The sequence below is a fragment of the Thunnus maccoyii genome, chromosome 3 (genome assembly GCF_910596095.1).
Source record: "Thunnus maccoyii chromosome 3, fThuMac1.1, whole genome shotgun sequence".
Classification (NCBI taxonomy): domain Eukaryota; kingdom Metazoa; phylum Chordata; class Actinopteri; order Scombriformes; family Scombridae; genus Thunnus; species Thunnus maccoyii.
In genome coordinates this window covers 18,151,016-18,169,347 of record NC_056535.1, presented here as the reverse complement: position 1 = coordinate 18,169,347, position 18,332 = coordinate 18,151,016, and the positions used below count along the sequence as shown (strand labels likewise).

The following is an 18,332-nucleotide window of genomic DNA, read 5'->3' as shown; positions in this document are numbered from 1 at the left end:
GCCTTTGTAAACTCCCATGTTGTTTGACAATGAACACACTGTGATCTCCTCTGGGTCCTCTATTGTTTTCTTGTGGTTGTTTCTTTATGTTCTGGTTCTAATGTCTCTCTTTTTTTTCTTTTTCTTTTTTTTTTACTTTTTCCTGTATGTGTTCTCGTCTCCTGCTTCCAATGTGTCTTCCACTTGTCCTGTCATCCCTTCTCTTCTACCTTTTCCTCTCCCCATCTGCAGTCTAGCTCCCAGGTAAGTACTGCCCCCTGCCCCCATCGCGCCCCCATCTCTACCTGTCCCCATGCTAACTCTGGTGCTTAAACCTGTGAGTCATTTCATCTCTTTCTAACATGAAGCTATCAATTCATCTGTGATGCTCAACATGTTGCTCTCATGATTGGTGCTATTTTGAAACTTGATTCATTCAAAATGGACCTGAAATGATTGTCCATTATGCTGTGCTTGTTCTACTTGTTTGTGTGTTTTTTGTGTTGTGGTACATGAGTATATCATGTACACTACTGTCTGGTTTATTTACCTTTTATATAACACTATTGCCTCAAGAATATATTTTGTATTTCTTGATAGATAAATGATACAATAATTACAGAAGTGGGATATAAATGATGACTGGCATGAAAATGATCTTTAATATTTGTGATTTTTACAGACAAGGAGGCAAAGACCAGACTAAGAAGGGTCCAAATATCAAACTGGGACCCCAGGGGGACAAGAAAGGCCTAGGACAGGACCTTCGTAAGGACAGCTCCATGGAGAGTGGACACCACGTAAAGGTATGGTTTTATTCATGGGAAATGTTCACCTCTGATATGGTTAAGTACTTAACTAACAAAATGTGCGTCTATCAGTTGGAGGAGCTGATGAACACACTGGAGAGGACGAGGCAGGAGCTGGACGCCACCAAGCAACGTCTCTCCTCCACACAGCAGTCTCTGCAGGAGAGGGACACCCACCTCACCAACATGAGACAAGAGCGCAGAAAACAGCTGGAGGAGATACTAGAGATGAAGTTAGTGTCACGATGTTTGATGTTAAGTGTTCAACGCCAGCCCACATTTTCACTTCTCGTTATGTGTTTCTGGTAAAGCCACAGATTAATTTGTTCTCCATGAATAGTGATACTGTATTTCACCCTAAACTATCCACCAAAAGATTTGAAATTAATTTGAGATGAGGAATAGGGCATGCTTCAACAAAAAACAGCTTGTTTAAATTAAAGCTGCATCATCAATTACACTTTCATAGCTTATGAGTGCATTGTGTATCTAGTCAGGCTTACTCAATTCTCAGAAGATATGTTACCGACTTAAAGAAATAGTTTGCTTTGAGTCTTTCTGCCAGGCTAAGATAACTGACTGCAGGCTGTAGCTTCATATTTAGCGTATAGACATGCGAGTGCTATCAGTCTTCTCGATGATCTAACTTTCAGCAAGAGAGGAAATAAGCAGAGTGTCAAACTGTTTCTTTAAATCACAGTGAGAAGTGAGCATTAGTGATGTAGTCTGAGTTGCAAGGCTAATTTTATGTCATCCTTTAGAGGAGAACAAAGCAATCTTATTTTTGAGTGTCTGGACTTGTGTCATTGATCATCATCTGACTCCTTTGAAGCTGGATCTTAGCCATCAGTAGTTTTAGTTGCACTCAGACAACATTTGACATTGATGCAGTTAAATTGAACTGATGCAGTTCTTTAGTTAAAAGAGACTCATGAATTGGCAACCTTTTTATTTAATGTTCTCTCTATTTTATAGAATACATTTGCTGATGCCATAATGTTCTTCTTCTTTTTCAGACAACAAGCTCTGCTGGCAGCCATCAGTGAGAAAGATGCTAATATTGCACTGCTGGAACTGTCTGCCTCCAATAAAAAGAAGACCCAAGAGGAGGTGCTGGCCCTCAAGAGGGAACGGGACAAACTGATGCACCAGCTCAAACAACACGTTAGTACTGCAGTGAAATGTCAAGGGATATTCTCTCTGCACTGTAGCTGGTTGCCAAGGCAACGTTAATCAAAATGAAAAATATAGCTGCACAAGGCAGCTAGCCATTTTTTCCATTTCATCTACAGGGGGGTGGTACACACGCATAGCCACTGATCCTCTTTGCGGTTTTGGCTTTTCCCAAATGTCATCATTTTGCAGTATGAGTCAGAGCTGTTTTTACGTGTTTTGGGGCGAGTCAAGTTCCAAGATTTCATTAGGAAATTATGGCCATTAACATTTGGAATATTTTGCTATCATAGTGTGTTTCAAATAGCTGAGGGAACACCCATCCAATTCATTGGCCTAATAATGTAATATTCAGGTTGTGATTATCCGGTGAAATCTTTTTGCTTCCTAAAGTCAAGTCTTTAGGGAGTCAAGTCTTAAGTTGTCAATTCTGTGACATTAATCTCAAGTCTACGATTCTGGTATGATTTATACTCCGTCAGTTCCGTTATTGACAATATGGCTTCTTTGTGTCTCTATAAGTTGCCCCTCGACCCTTACAGTACATCTGTAAAAGCTAACACATACTGCTAATTGATATATAACATGACAGAAGTCACTTGTTTAACTGTTTTTGCAATGAATTTACATTTAACATGAACTGAAAGATACTAAAACTGAAGTAAGCTACAAAAGTAGATACACATATTATTAGTATCCAAAAATCATGACGGCATTTGCATCAAGACAAATGGGAAAGAGCAGTTACAAGTATACCCACATCAGCACTCACTGAGATACACTTAAAGGAATAGTTTGACATTTTGGGAAATGTGCTTATTTGCTGTAGAGATGAGAAGATCAATATCACTCTCATATCTTTACGCTAAATATGAAGACTAGAATGACTGTGATCCCTATAGGCAACTAGCTGAGAGTCCAGGATATTGCAGTGGTTGCATAACATGTAAGGTGTTCCTTTTTTTCTGTCCACCCATGTATATGTACTTTAAATATGTGCTTGTGCTGCTCCTGCACCTTCTGCTTTGCTGGCTGACTGTTGTACATTCATTCATCAGATGCTCATGAGGGACCTACATATGTTCTTTTTGATTCCTGCACTGACCAGTTTCCTCTTCCTACAGACACAAAGCAGAATGAAGCTGATTGCTGACAACTACGAAGATGATCAATATCATCCACATGGTCCTCACCACGCCCAGCCTCAGCCCCCGCACCCTCAGCCTCAGACCCAGCCCCAGTATCCCCACCCTCAACATGCCCAGCAGCCTCCGTATCCACATGCCCCTCACACACAACACCCACAGCACCCACAGCACCCACAGCATCCACAGCACCCACAACACCCACAACATCCACAACACCAACAGGCCCCACCACAGCACCCTCATCCACAGCAACCACAACCGCAGTACCCTCACCCTCCTCATCCACAGCACCCACAGCACCCCCAACCTCCTCCCCAGCACCAACAGCACCCACGTGCGCCACAGCCTCACCAACAGCACCCACAGCATCCCCCACAGCACCCACATGGACATCCCCCACCGCAGCACCCTCACCCTCAGCACCCACATGGCCCTCCCCAACAAGGACCACACCCCCAACATCCGCATCCCCAGCATCCTCAGCATCCTCAGCATCCTCAGCACCCACAGCACCCGCAACACCCGCACCACGCCCAACATCCACGTCACCCGTCGCCCCACCATCGTGGAGGGCCTACCCGAGGACCCCCACATGCTGGTCATCGCCCATCCCCGGACCAGGTTAGATGTTTTTCCACATCATCAGTGTTATTTAATATCATCTTTTTTTTTCAGTGGTTGATTTAATGGTCATGACTAAATCTTGAAATAATTCAATTCACATTTTTGACATTTTTGACATTGTTTACAAATTAGCTTTTCATGCTATGATTATCGTAGGTAAAAATATCACAGTAAATGGTATTATCATGATAATCATCAAAGCATCCTGAAATACTACTATTAGTTCTAACAGTGGTCTGTATATTGCAGCTTTGTTGGACTCTATGAGGAATCTCATCAAAAACAGTTTAAACTGTAATGTGTGATGTGTGCGACCAGTAGAAAGCTCCTCACTTGTGGCTAAATAAAATAAAACTGCTGCTGAAGGCAGATCTGCTCTGTGTTTACAGTGTCCTCTAAAAATGACCATAATCACTGTAATGACGGTAATAGAAATGGTTGGCAGTATTGATACCATCAGAATGTTTCACTGTAAATTCACACAGTATATCTAGTAAAAACGGTATACTAGCACATCTCTAATATCTCCTGAGCCAGACACTTCACAGCTGAAAAATAAACAATAGTAAGTGATCCCTGGTGGACAAATTGCAATATGTAATGGAGACAAAATAACCACAAATATATTTTTGGCACTTCTGCAGTTCCTTGTTACTGGCTAAAATTTACACCAATACAAATATATCTGTGATAAGCTAAAATAGTCTATGTTGACGTATCGGCTCAGCTGTAAGAGCTAGCAAACAAATTACTGTCAAATCAGCCACTGGACAGCAGCCCTCCTGTAAAGCCAAAACAATTAGTCGATTAATCAATTAGTCAGTCATCAGAAAATTAATCAGCAATACTATTGGATTATTAGTAATATTATGAGGATTTGTCACTTGACTTTGTTGACTTTGCTCTGGGAAAGCGTGAGGGGCATTTTTTTAGACCAAAAGATTAATTGCGAAAATAAGTGGCAGATTAATTGAACGCATAGTTTCCTGTAGTTAAGATATGTACAGTAGTGCATGCTCACAATGCTCACATCATTATGTTGCTTTGATACACTCCTGTAAAATCTGTGCCCAGAACACCACTGTAACAAATTGGCAATAACACCCTGAAGAGCACACTAGCTCTTAGTTCATTAATCCTTTCTCTGAATCTTGCCTTAAAATATGCTTATTTTCCTATCATGCTGCCTGCTGTGCTAGTGATGTCTTTTGATCAGCACTGACTCCAGTTTCTGTCTACTTTCCTCCATGTGTGTCTCTACTGCTGGCCTGTAACACTTCCAACAACAGGATGATGAGGAGGGCATATGGGCATAATCCTTGCTGTAACAACCAAAGCTCTAATATTGTTTTGAGGGGTGAGATGTATTCTTACTTACTTTTTCCACTTTATAGTTCTTAACTTCCTTTTTTTGCTTGTAGTGTTTGCTGTAACAAGTTTTGTAACAGCTGCATGATGTCTGGATTGTTTGGTGTTGATTTATTCAGATGATTCAGTCACTACTGGAGGAGCACAGCCATGCCATGATGTTGAAACACTACAACTACCAGACCAAACATTTATTACCTCCACTCAATCAACACTCAGCAATGGGACCTTTTTTTTTTACGGGGAAGCAGAGGGGGCACTGAGGTGTGCAGGTCAGGCAGAGAGACTGACAGCTGAGCAGGTAATAACACATATTGTATAACTGTGCACCAAAAAGAATGGATTTAGTTATTAAAAATACATTTCCAAACTGCAGCTTACAGTATGATCTTCTTCACTTTCTGCTCCAGGTAACGTGGGACCTCTTCTTTGTGTGAAGAAGAGCAGGCTTTCTCCACTTCCTCCATACAGGACCACACATACAGGACAGAATTGGATTGAAAGAGACAGATGTTGATGTTGATGGAGAGACAGATGTGCTCTGTGTCAGTTTCTCACTCGGAACTCGGCATGTGATCAAGATGGCGGCCCCGCATATCTCTGCCACAGAGGTCTCACAGAAGTCACCTCACCTGTCCGTCACCTGCTGAACACTCCACCTCTACAGGCCAATGACGCCCCTCTTGATCCTCCCGTCAGAGATCTCATGACTGTCTCCACCCTGCCAGCCCAGTATTTTTTTCTTCATCCTTCTGCCTCTGATTGGTTCAAGATCATGGTCGTCTTGCTGTCTGTTTCACCTGCCTGACTGGCTCCTCTGGCTCTGGTTGTCTCACCCGCCTGACTCACTGCCCTGCTGACCCACCTGGTGACATCTGACCCCTCTACCTGGCTACCATGACCTTTAGTGTGCAGAATGTCTTCTGTTGTTTATTACCTAATTGTGTTGATGAGCTATATTTACCCTTTGTAGCACACAGTGACCTCTTTTTTACCTTTATACATGTCCCACCCACCATACCTTTCTAGAGAAGCTCATGTTCAGCATCTCTAAAAGTGATGCTTGCTTTTTCCCCAAAACCACGTAGAGTCTAGTATGTTCCACACACCCTAGATTTGAGTGGTTTTATGTTTTCTGTTTTTTTGTTTGTGTTTGTTTGTTTTTTGTTGGCAAAAGAAAGAGCTTTGAGCTGACTGAGCACGCCTTTAGCCTCGCCTGCAGCATCTGGGATTTCCCTGGCTGCATGAGTGGGGCCCTCCAGTTCTTGGGCTTGTTTTGGCCTTAAGGCTGTGGTTGCCATCAATGTTTCTCTTCATGTTACCTCATTTTAATCAGAAGTAGTAAAAAAAAAAATCAATCTATGCAGATGACGATGTAGAGTGAATACATTTTTTTATTTACCATCTTTACTCCAGTTGATCAAAGTGTAATTAACCATCCAATCAGAGCGGCCAAGAGAGTGGTCAGAAAATATTCATCAGTCAGATTATTTTGAGTTTCCGAGTCTATGCACCTATGCACCTCCTCCGTGTTGCAGGAATTTTTACTAATGGTGCTTCTGCTGGTGCTCAAACTAAATGGAGATCTGATCAAGAGCATCTTTTCGTCCTTTTACAGTAGAGGGACTCGATCCCACAACGGGCTTCATAAACAACTGTAGAAGATTGCTTTGTACATACGATTTGACAACGGGGAGCTTTGTGAGCGACGATCACTACAAGACCCACGCAGAGGTGATTTCCCTCTACGAATACTGCTACTATAAATATCATAATAGACTATGAAGTGGAGGCGGTGTTCAGTAGATGTTTTCCCTGCAGGTCTATTTGTGCCATTGACACAGTCTCTGACCTACAGTATGCTCCTGCTCCCCCTCCCTTGTAATACTCCTCTTCCAGCAGTAGTCTGTGTGACCTCCCTAAACATAGTGACTTGTTTTCTCCTTCTCAACAAGGTGGCCTGTGCCTCATAAAAAAACTGTACACATATATGATAGATATGCATATATTATACATATAGAGAGAAATCTATAGAGTGTGTCTATACGTGGTCAGAAAATCGTTTCAAACTGACGAGATAATCTATGTTTTTTCTTCATGGTTATTTTTCTAACTGGCTGGAGGTCAGAGAGATGTCTTATTTAGAGCGTTGAGTGGAGTGATTTTCCTCTGATTTGTACATTGTGAGAAAACCCCTCAGCAGCAAGTTAACATTCCCTGTCTGAAAATACAGGACAGCCCGAGAAAAAAAACAAAGAGCTTATGGGAAATAGAGAAGCGTATCCAAATCTATCTAGAAGTCTAGTAAAGATGACATTATTACATTCCTTTCTTATTGTGAAAACATTTGTTGACACTCAGTTGAAGACCACTTGGCCTGTGGTGACAACTTAGAATAAAAAATATATATATATATATATTTTGCAGCTCACATAAGTAGCAATGAGATTATGTCTGCTGTACATAGCAGTCAGGAACTTGCACTTGTGAGTGAGGACTATCACTATTAACATCCAAGTGGAGGTTTGAGTGACTCTGTCAGGATGCATTTCTTTCGAGTGTTTGTCGTTGTCGTCGTCGTCTTGTAAAAAGAAGTGGTGACGTATGTGACCGTGACAGCTGATTAAGTAGAAAAACCAACACACGTCGTTACAGTATAGTGGCAAAAAGAATTAGACTGTTACTAACCCCCCCCCCATCTCTTCCTCTCCCTCCCCTCATGGTGCCTGTGTGACTCCCTTATATGGCCAAGTGTTGATTGTTGTATATAAATGTCTTTTCCCCCCATCGTCCCATGTTCCACAAACTGAAGATGATCCATGCATCATCTTAGTCTGCTTCCCACATGAACCTTACAGCTCCTGTCACTGACCAAGAATCGCCAGATTGTGTGAAACCTTGGTGTTTGTGTTTACAAATCTCCTAATTTGGATTAAAAAAAAAAAGAAAAGAAGGGAAGACAATGCAAACAGACAGAGGAGCAAAAATCCTCTCACTTCACCATCAGGGGGGCGGAGTGTGAATCCTCCATTTTCAGGTCCTTATCTACTGAATACTTGAAGTAGGGGGTTCTCCTACCATGAAATAGCATATATGATTTACATGGTAGAAAACATGGAACATTTCAATTGTGCCCATGCATGCTGATTTTTACATAACGTGCCAACTGAAAGTGATGATGTAAGGATAATCTCCTGTTCTCTATGCAGAGCGATTTCTCAACCGTTGTGTTGAAAAGGTTTAGGAGACACAGAGGCTTAGAGGCTGGGGCTGGTTTCCTGGGCTTAGACGTACTTTAATAATCCTGGTCGTGAATGACTGACACCCTGCACGGGGTGTAAGGCGGAGTCAAGAAGTCAAGTTTGCATCTGTGTCTAGAAGCAGCTGTGTAGAAAGGCATAAACTCGTGGTGAAAGGCCTGCGGATTCACCAGTCATTTTCAAGGGCCTTTAAAAAAAAAAAAAAGTATAAAAAGCCTAAACCACATTTTCACTTTATTGTTGTATACAGGTTTTTTTTTTTCTTTTATTGTATGTTGCTGAAAACTATGGATCAAACAAATCACTGTGACCAATGCCAGAAACATTTTTGTTTGACAGAACAAATATTGCGTTTACTTTTTTTATTCATTTTTTTGTATTTAAGTTAGCTTTATATTTTCTATTGTTTCAGCTTATTGAATATGCCAGTTTGAGACTGTACTATTTGTATAAGTAAATGTTTTGAGCTGTACAGTAAAGACCTAGGAACAAGTTAAATGTGAGTGTCCAGCATGCTGAATGATTTACTTGTGTGAACGTGACCTAATTTCCCATGAAGCATCATTCCTCATACATTAATTGCATCCGCATCGTGCATTGTGACGGTGTGATGTTGTGTTTGAGAGTGATGTGTGTCTCACTTACTGTGTCCCCTTAGTAGACAGCCTGTGCAGTTTTGTGAGAGTGCAGCATGTTTTTGGGGTTGCTGGTGTAAATGTATTCAGAAAAAGAGAGATGTGTGTGTGTGTGTGTGTGTGTGAGCGTGTGTGCACAAATGCGTTTCTTGTTTTATGGCTGTGTGTGTGTCTGTATGTCTGGATGTGTGTGTCTCTGTCTGTCTGTCTGTGTGTGTGTGTGTGTGTGTGTGTGTGTGTGTTACAAATGCATAAGAGGAAAATCTATTTAAAAAAACTTTATCAGAGGAAGTCCCCAGAAAAAAAAGTGAGACTGAGTAAAAGTTTTGAATGAAGCATGGATACTCTGTAATGTTTTCTGTTTTTTAACCTAGGAGGCTGTCCTCAGTGCCCCAGTTTGCTATTGTATGTGCTGTATCAGAATATTACTATTGAGTGTTGGCCAGCTTGTTTATATCCATCAAATAAAGGTGACTTTCTTTCTGTCTCTGTTTGTGATTTTTTTAAAGTGTAAATTAAAATGAGTTAACTCTAAGTAGCTAAATCCAATACTGTCTACCACTAATAATATAAACTCTGTATACTAATAATAATGCATAACTGGTAATAAAAATGTTTCATATCAGTTCCAATATCATACTCATATTATTATTTTTGATACTTTGTAATAATTTCATCCTGTAGTGTAACCAGCATAAATTATAATGTGTTTAGAATAGCAATTATTTTTTGCTAATTTAAATAACTTTTCTACCTCCATCACTGAAATTCCACTCTGTGTGTATGCAAATAATTGATACTCTCACATATTTGCTTTGCCTACTATGTCAAAAGCTTTGAAAATCATCATCAGAAAGTCTTGGATTTCTATATTCTGTAAGGCTATATTAGAGTTTCTGTTTGCTGGTTGTGTGCTTGTTTAATTATGTTTCTTGTTCTCAGGTCTCTCTTGAAAAAGAGATCTCAATCTCAATGAGACTACCTGATTATTAAAGTACTTTTTTTTAAATAATAAGGTAGCATTAACAATTGCAGGGTCCTGTAAAATGATAAAAGAGGAATCCTAAGTATAAAGTTTGTCAAAACGGCATACAGTATTTATTTCAGTGTTAAGAAATACACATCAATGTGCACATCAAGAAACGAGGTTACAACATCAAAAGTGTTTTTTTTGCAGTACAAATACAGTGTGATTGATACAGTATAAGAAGCAAATATACTACATGGTATATGCTCACACACAAACAGACAGATGTATAAATTCATGCTGTAAATTCTTCTTTATTAAAGCCACACCTGGCAAATGTTGGTTGCTTCAGCGGCCACAACAAGGGAGCTACTTCAAAAGTTAAAATACAAAAAAGTGCAACTCATTCATGGCTTATTTCCAGCTCAGTACAACAAACTGCAGCCCCGTTTGGGACTGTCTCATCCACTGCAGGGAAGACGGTTGTGTGTCACTCTTTATTGGAAGTATGGAGGTTAAAGGATCTGTTCACATTTAAGTCTGATTGTTTTTAGCCGCTGTAATTGTTCTTCCTCTCCATACTACCTACAAAGAGATCCCTTCTTAAAGTGATGGGGACAAAATCTACAGTCCTCGTTCAGTATAAAATTGCATTCTAAAGTTGAGCTGAAGTTAATATGAGGCTTTAGCAGTCTGAGTTTGCCAAATACAGTGTTTATCTTCCAAAGCTTCGATGTTTTTAGTGCGAAATCCCCTTTTTGTGCTTCCACAGACCGTGCTGAGCTTTAACGTCCCTTTAGGAAGCTGTCTAACAATCGGTCTCCCCTGTCAGAGAGCCAGTAGCCTGCCATGGCTGCCACTGCTCCCATGAATAGAGATGTGTAGACCAAATCTCCTTTAGCAGCCATTGTGGCCAGAGCACAAAGCACCACCCCAAAGAACATCTGCTGCAGCACCTCTACCTCCTCATCCTGGATATCCTCAAACAGGCCTTTCTCCTCAACACCTGCAGAGGAAGATGCACGTGTGAAAAGTTGCAGCGGGTTTATGTGTTCACATGTTCATGTGTGTCTATGGCGAGTTGAGACATCACTCACTAAGCAGCTGTTTCTTCACACAAACACTGTCCTTGCGGATGAATCCGTCAACACAGATGCAGCGGAAAGAGCCTTCGGTGTTGGTACAAATCTCATTCAGACCATGGCAGGCAAGTACCCTGTCACTACATTCATCTACATCTGAGAGAACAAAGACATACTGTATGCTATAATCTCACCAGAGACTTGTAGATTGCTGCTGCTCTTCAGAGGCACATAATGAATTAATGCAGGTGAAATAATAATTAAAAAACATTCTCTTATATGAAATTACCCAAGCACTTGGACCCTGTCAGTCTGTACCCAGAGGCACACTTCCTGCAGCGTGCTGGTCCATTACCCATACAGCCCACACAGGCTGGGTCACAGTCTGTGGAAAGAGGGACCATGTAATATCTTCAATTACAGACTGCACTGTACTGTCAAAACACTGTATACAGTATGAGAGCAGATCAGACAGGTAGAAATATTTAACGTGGAGCTACTCCGTTGTGCACAGTACAAAACCACAACTGCACCGGACAGAACACACAGTGATGCTGTATGAAACCATATAGATGTTTCCCTGAATTAGTGCTGAAACGACTGATGGAAAAGTAATAGAAAACAGAAGTTAAGAATTGATTTATTGTTAAACAAATATGTCAAGTAAAAATGCAAAAAAAAAAACATTTTCTGGTTCCAACTTTTTCCAACAGGATTTCCCGCTTCTTATTGTTTTATACAGTATCACAAAATATCCAACTGAAGTAACAAGAAGAAAAACAAATTTCTGAGTGGAGGGAGACTTTCAGTTCATCAATTTAACTTCTATATTGTTTCTTTTAGACCAGTCATAAACCACTGACCTCTGCACTCAAAGGAACCTTCTGTATTATAGCAGTAGCTGCTGGGAGGACAGTTGCCCAGCTCAGTGCCGCACTCATCAATGTCTGAAACAGATCAAAAACACATATATTCAATCATTTATCCGTCTTATGGCATCCATATACCATGATTTCCAGACTCATGCACAAACCTCTGCATACAGTACCTACACAGATGTTATTATGGAGCGTCCATCCTGCTCTGCATTCCACACACTGGTCATTTTCAGGGCCTGAACACTTGCTGCAGGTATCTGGGCAGCTGTGCACCTGAACAGCCAGCAGAAAACACAGCCAAGCAGTCTGCAGCAGCTTCCTGTGAAGCATCCTCACTCCCATCTGTCCCAGCTGGTCCAGAAGATGAAGCTGTTTATCTCTTTCCAAAATATCACATCCAGGTTTGTTAAATGATGCTTGAAAGTATATGAATTATTATTATTATTTTTTTAAAAAGCTCCCTAAATATAGTTTAGCATATGTCATTATCCCTTGAGATCGTGCAATCGAGGCTCCAAGAAGACATTTTGGAGTCTGAGTCTGTTTGTGGCAAATTGTGTGTCATTGGGAGGAAATTTGATAAATTGAATATAACAGTATCATTTCAATAAGTTGGCAAATATATGTCAGTTTCTGCCCGGCTGTTACTTCATAGTGAAAAAACAATGACACCATGTCCCTAAAATATAGTCAAATATAGCCTGATGATGACACAAGTGTAGACTTTCTTTATAATTTAATAATAATAAGTTTTTTTAAGGGGGTTTTGTTTAACTTTGATACTTTCTTCATAATGTTTCTAAACCTTTTCCAATGTTTTTTTTTATTAGCTGTACATGTCTATTTCAAACCATATTAAATAGCCTATAGGCTGATTTAGAAAATGTGCGTCACATTCATAGTAGATTTTAACGCCATATAATAAAACATGAACTTACAGTCAACATAACAGCCATTGAAGTGGACCTTGACATGAAGTCTAGATGACTTCGGTGTTTTCCTTCCCTCCTCTGTGTCCGTCGACCAACTGTGAACTCTTTAAAGTTTAAAAAGCAGTGAACGCAGCCAAGACACTCTTTCAAGCTTCTATCCGACTAGTACCCGAACAGCCCGAGCGGGCGGAGCATGTAGCGGCCTCTACGCACCGCCCCTCCAGAATGTCATGACGTTCTTAACAAGCACCTCTTTGTGTGCTTAAACTGACACCGATTTGCACCAATTAGATCCATCCGCCCTGCACTGAGAGACGACCAATCACGATCCGATATCCGCCACGCACAAAAATAAGTCTATTTATTTATAGGAGGTGTTGACAGACTTACTGCACATGGATATAATTAGTCTGCAGGAGTTTAGGTTAAACATTTTGCAGCTTAAAGGATAAGTCTGGTCATATTTCACGTTTTTTCTTACATTCAACAAACCTCATGAAAAGCAAACGAATGAATTGATCCTACCAACAAGTATTGCTTGATATAGCTTTGAGCCATAGCGCTCCATTGTTGTCCAAAAACTTTTTAATATGAGCCACACTGTTGAAATGGGTGATATGTCCCTTCATTATGTTGACTTTGCTACTTTAGTTTATTTTGAGACCCCATCATACACCATCCTGGTGTTGTAAATACTCAGGAGAGCAGAAAATCTCCCTGACAAATGCACAATTCACTCCTGGTTGAGTGACATTTGCTAAAAACTACAGTCCCCAGATGTCTTAGAAAAGTATTTAATGTATTCCGTGGGAATGAGCAGTTTTGAGGCTAATATCATCAGAATTACTGAGAAACAGACAAGCACACTGTTTATTTTGGTCTTGTTGTTATAGATTATAGCCAGTCTTATTCTTTAAAGTGTCTCTTATTTATCATATTCACCACCTGGATGAATGCGTAGTTCGTGTGCACGGAGCAACAATAATGTTCAGCGTTACATCCATCAATAAGTTAAAGGCATGATATTTACAAGATATGTTGGTCTGCTCCCTCTTTAGTCTTTGCTCTTCATCCTGCAGAGGCACCCCGTATTTACACTGTCTGTGTCCTTCCACCTGATCCCCTTCTTTTTCCTCCCACAGTTAGCTCAGACAGGAGAGCCTTTTTCTGTGAGGGAAGCTGGAACAGAGGAAGCCCCTGAAGAGGCTCTGGCAGTCTCTTGTAGCTGCTGAGATGTGCGAAAGAGTCAAATTTCACCAGGAGGAAACGTTCACCAGCCCTTCCCTGCAGCTTGTCCCCTTGGATGAAGCTCAGGGAGGCCGTGAACACATCAGAATAAGGGGACCATGTCTGAAGGAGACCATTATCTTCCTCTTTGCGCTGATGGGTCCATCCCTCTGCTCTCTCCAAGGCTTTGGGGGTCACCACGAGCACGACTCGGCCGCCAAGGTGGTTCAGCTCCAGCAGCTGGGAGTGCAGCCATGGCAGAGGCCCCATAGTGCACTGCTTCTTCCTGCTCCACTGGTCCACAGTCACGCTGAAGCCCTGGTTACAGAGCAGGGAACCAAGCCCACATACCGACTTTTGAACACCGTTATCCATATCTGGGGGGCTCAGCAGCACCACATGACCATTTCTGCCAACTTCCCAGAGGAGAAGAGGAAAAAACAAGGTGATGAATGTCAGAGAGTCGATTTGTTCTATCATGACTTAATAACTTTTATGTAAAAGAAGATAAAACTCACTCTCTACAAATCCTCTATGACGCCAGCTCCACACCCATTCTGCAAAAGTCAGAAAGATGTTATTCATTTCAGTGCCACAAATTATTGATTCCCTGAATTGAATGCGGGCAAAATGTGTGCATTAGCTCATAAGTGTGCATGTTTTATCATATAAAAGATTCCTGGATCCAGTAAACAGCATTTGGTCTTTGAGGCAAATGAAAGGAGCTTTTATGGGAAGTGCCTGAGGAAATGCACACAATTGGACAACATATATTTGATCATTTATCGGTTACAAATGTCAGAGCTGTTGGTTATTTTTGGAACTATTACATATTTAAGACACTTACTCTTGACAAAATCATGGAGGAAATAAATGAGGAGTGCACTCAAGCAAACTAGCAGCATCAAAGCGACAACCATGAGACTCCAGCGCCATCTGCCAGCTGTAGGGACTGCAAAACAAAACCACATTTATGAAAAGCTCATATAACAGGTACTGAATATATAATATAATATGCCACACCCTAACCAGTATCGGTTTCTGTAATTATAAACTGTGTCGGACTCACTGTTATTATAACAGAATGGACCCAGCTGATGTCCCTTTTCGTTTACTTTCATCTGCATGAACGGATAAACATGGATGAGTTATTTAGTTTCAGAGTAAACACTGTGTGACTCACTGGAGAAAAGTTAAGAATACTTTACCATCACACACGGTGAAAGCTGAAAGTCGATGTCTTCAAAGACCCCTGTTTGCTCCTGAAGACGACACAATTGTAAATCTTTTTATCTTCTTAAACACACTGTGCAGCCAGACATTGCTCAAACCCGTTACATCTTTACACAAATATCAAATGTGTCCGTTGAAAATTTGGGGAAATATGTATAAGATTTTGCACAAGACATTTAAAATATTTCCATTTGCAGCCATAAAAAACAGCTGTTTCACTCAGTGTAAACATCATATAGCTTCAGTGAAGAGTTGGAACAAGCTGATACAGAATATATATGTGGTACTGTCAGTGTGCAATAAAGTGATTTTCCCAACTTTACAGCTACTTAAGGGGAAATAAAAGAGGAAAAAAATGGATATTAAGGGGTTAAAACCAAACAAATGAGGGGTACAAGGTTGTGTTTTGTCTTACCCAGTGTCCCTTGATGTTTTGTCTCCATGTGCTATTTGCCAGCTGTCGTCTAAAGCCCTTCATCTCTCTGCAGTTGTCCTGTATGAGGCCTGCAGTCCGGTGACAGGGCCACACTTCACCCTTCAGACGGCAGGGGGCAGACAGGTTCCACAACAACTTTGTACCATAGTTGCTCATTTGAATCCGGCCCACAGACACTGACACATTCTGCCGCAGGTTCTCTTCAAATGGAAGAGAACCTAGGAAAGACCAAGATAAAATATAAGCACAGAAAAAGAAAACAAACTGTACCCTGTAAAATGAGACCAGAAAAAAACTTTAAGGCTTCTCACCGTTAAAGGGGCAGCTTTGAATGCGCAGAGGCTTGTTGTCATCCGTATGCCATGCCTATAACACATACATACACACAAACATGTCAGTTATATAAATCATACATTAGCCAGACGTAATCGTGATGTTTAAATGATAATACCTGAAGACACATGCACGGGGTCACAGAGTACAGCGGGATGGTCATCCTGTCCAACACCTAAAGTAATATTTAACATGGTTTTAGTGAGAGTGAGAAACCGGTGGAGGAAAGTGCTTCAGTACCCTACATTTACTTAAGTACTGTAACTACTTGTGCTTTACTGGAAAATTTCAATTTTATGGTACTTTATATTCCTCCTCCATTACATTTCAGAGGGAAATATTGTACTTTTTACTTCACTACATCTATACTACAGCTTCTGTTGCATTGTTAGAGATTGAACTACCCAACAGTAGTTAAAAAAAGTTTTTAAAAAGTAGTTAAAGGATAAGTTCACAAATTTTTTGTCAATAGTCAGGTGTCCAAATGGACACTGACACATGTTTTTCTTGCTGTAATTATTCCTCCTGTTGACACCGACCACTGAGAGATGGGGGACAAAATCCACAGCCCTCCTTAGCTGTCCACATTTTTCAAATCAAGTCAATATGTTCCAAAATGAATCTTTTTAGTGCCAAATTCCTTGCATTGCAGCTGAACAGGAAACACTGTCAACTGAGACAGTTTTTTAATAATAAAAAAAAGACTGTAACTGTGGAAGATATCCACTTTATTTGACCGCTGAGGCTTCATATTATCTTCAGATAAATATTCAATTTTTGTTCAAAACGAGGACTGTAGATTTTGTCACCCATCACTTTGTAAACACATTTGGAGAGGATCCTCTAATGGTCAGTATGAACAGGAGGAATGATTACAGCAAGCAAATAAAATAACTAATATTTGACATGTAACAGTGTTTTTACATTGCTGTGTTGCCACTTTTACTTGAGTAAAAGATCTCTGAGAGAAACACAAACAACAAACTGCTAACAACACAGACCTTACATCTTCCATTCTTCTCATACTGGGTGCACACAGTGTGTGAGCTCCTATTCCTTCCAGCAAACTGCAGCTCCACTCGATTCATGCCTTGGTTAATAACACGGATGAGTCTGGGAACTGAAAGGAGAAAAAGACAAACTGGTTTATTTCCCTCTGAAGACAAACATACAGTAGATGATACATGTAAAAGCAATGAATGTATCATATGGGGATAATTTACCATAACACTCTTCAGTGTCTTTCTGCTGCCTCTGGGAGCACACTGAGGACAGACAGGGATATGTGTCAAACACTGTTGCCATACTTGTAGTGAGCAGTTATGAGTTCAGCAGGTACTTTGTAGTTAAACCATAGACTTTACCTTCATCTAGTGAGGGCACCACAACCTCTTGTCTCACCAGATTTGATGAACAAACATACACTTTACTGCCGAAGAAAACTCCAGCTGGCTTATTGATCACCATGGACATCTATAGAAGTCACACACACACACACACACATATGGCTTATTAGACAAGTTGGCTGGACCTGAGCATGTATCTCTAATAACAGTACAGAGTTTAGAGTACCTTTGCCAGGTCTGACTGTGTATGATTAACCATGAACTCCACCTTCTTACATGTGGGCATGGTTGGTGCTGCTTGGTAACAGATTGTCACAGACGCTGTTGCAACACAGAAAGCAGAGGCGTGACTTAGAACACACAGAAACTAATAAAATTGAACTGTAAGAAGCACTTAAAACTCTTCATCCATAATTAAATGAACACACGGGTGTTTTTTTGTGTTTTAACTCATGAACTATTAACTGTACATACTCATATCCTGTATTGACAAAAATCTTTTAAAAAAGCATACCATAAGTTTTTACTGATTTTCCATCTTCCAGACAGCCACTGGTTTTCATCAATGCCACTATATTTGAATCCATCACAGTGAAAATTTGTCCTAGTTGATTGCTCAAGGAGGGCAATTAATCTAACAACTATTTATTTCAGTGTTACCAAGGAAACACCATTTACGCAAACACAACTCTTCTCATTCATTGTCTTCCAGCAATGATTTCATCCCAGGACATGCTCTTCAGCAGTTGACTGTTGCTCAAAACAGTTTCCACTGTATCGCTGGGTGACTATAATGTAACCATGACAGAAAATGATAGATGAGTCAGAAGTGTTCACTGTGATGGGTTGCCTATTACAAACATGTGTCTACAATGTGATTCTCATGCAATACTGACATGAAA

At 40.6% G+C, this 18,332-nt stretch overlaps 3 protein-coding genes across 3 annotated transcripts in view; 1 reads left to right on the top strand and 2 right to left on the bottom strand.

The window, feature by feature from the left end:
* LOC121894766 (ERC protein 2-like) overlaps positions 1-9,225 on the top strand; it is a 42,474-nt gene extending 33,249 nt beyond the window's left edge. Inside the window, 8 exon segments of the mRNA XM_042407599.1 lie at positions 662-785; positions 861-1,021; positions 1,805-1,952; positions 3,086-3,532; positions 3,534-3,730; positions 5,023-5,090; positions 5,221-5,402; positions 5,512-9,225. Coding sequence (XP_042263533.1) covers positions 662-785; positions 861-1,021; positions 1,805-1,952; positions 3,086-3,532; positions 3,534-3,730; positions 5,023-5,090; positions 5,221-5,402; positions 5,512-5,538 — 1,354 coding nt within the window. The 3' untranslated portion in view covers positions 5,539-9,225.
* Positions 9,226-10,066: 841 nt separating this feature from the next.
* Positions 10,067-13,012, bottom strand: LOC121894752 (protein disulfide isomerase Creld1). The gene is made up of 6 exons (XM_042407579.1): positions 12,862-13,012; positions 12,094-12,302; positions 11,909-11,992; positions 11,335-11,430; positions 11,061-11,201; positions 10,067-10,969 (listed from the first exon to the last, which is right to left on the bottom strand). Exons 2-6 carry the CDS (start codon positions 12,263-12,265, stop codon positions 10,749-10,751), a joined length of 714 nt encoding a protein of 237 aa, XP_042263513.1. The 5' UTR covers positions 12,266-12,302; positions 12,862-13,012; the 3' UTR covers positions 10,067-10,748.
* Positions 13,013-13,635: 623 nt separating this feature from the next.
* LOC121894751 lies at positions 13,636-18,159 on the bottom strand. The gene is made up of 13 exons (XM_042407578.1): positions 18,120-18,159; positions 17,657-17,751; positions 17,449-17,557; positions 17,308-17,349; positions 17,086-17,204; positions 16,203-16,259; positions 16,063-16,117; positions 15,731-15,969; positions 15,291-15,344; positions 15,152-15,203; positions 14,930-15,034; positions 14,601-14,639; positions 13,636-14,498 (listed from the first exon to the last, which is right to left on the bottom strand). The coding sequence occupies exons 1-13, from the start codon at positions 18,130-18,132 to the stop codon at positions 13,948-13,950; spliced, it is 1,530 nt and encodes a 509-aa protein (XP_042263512.1). The 5' UTR covers positions 18,133-18,159; the 3' UTR covers positions 13,636-13,947.
* Positions 18,160-18,332: the final 173 nt, after the last annotated feature.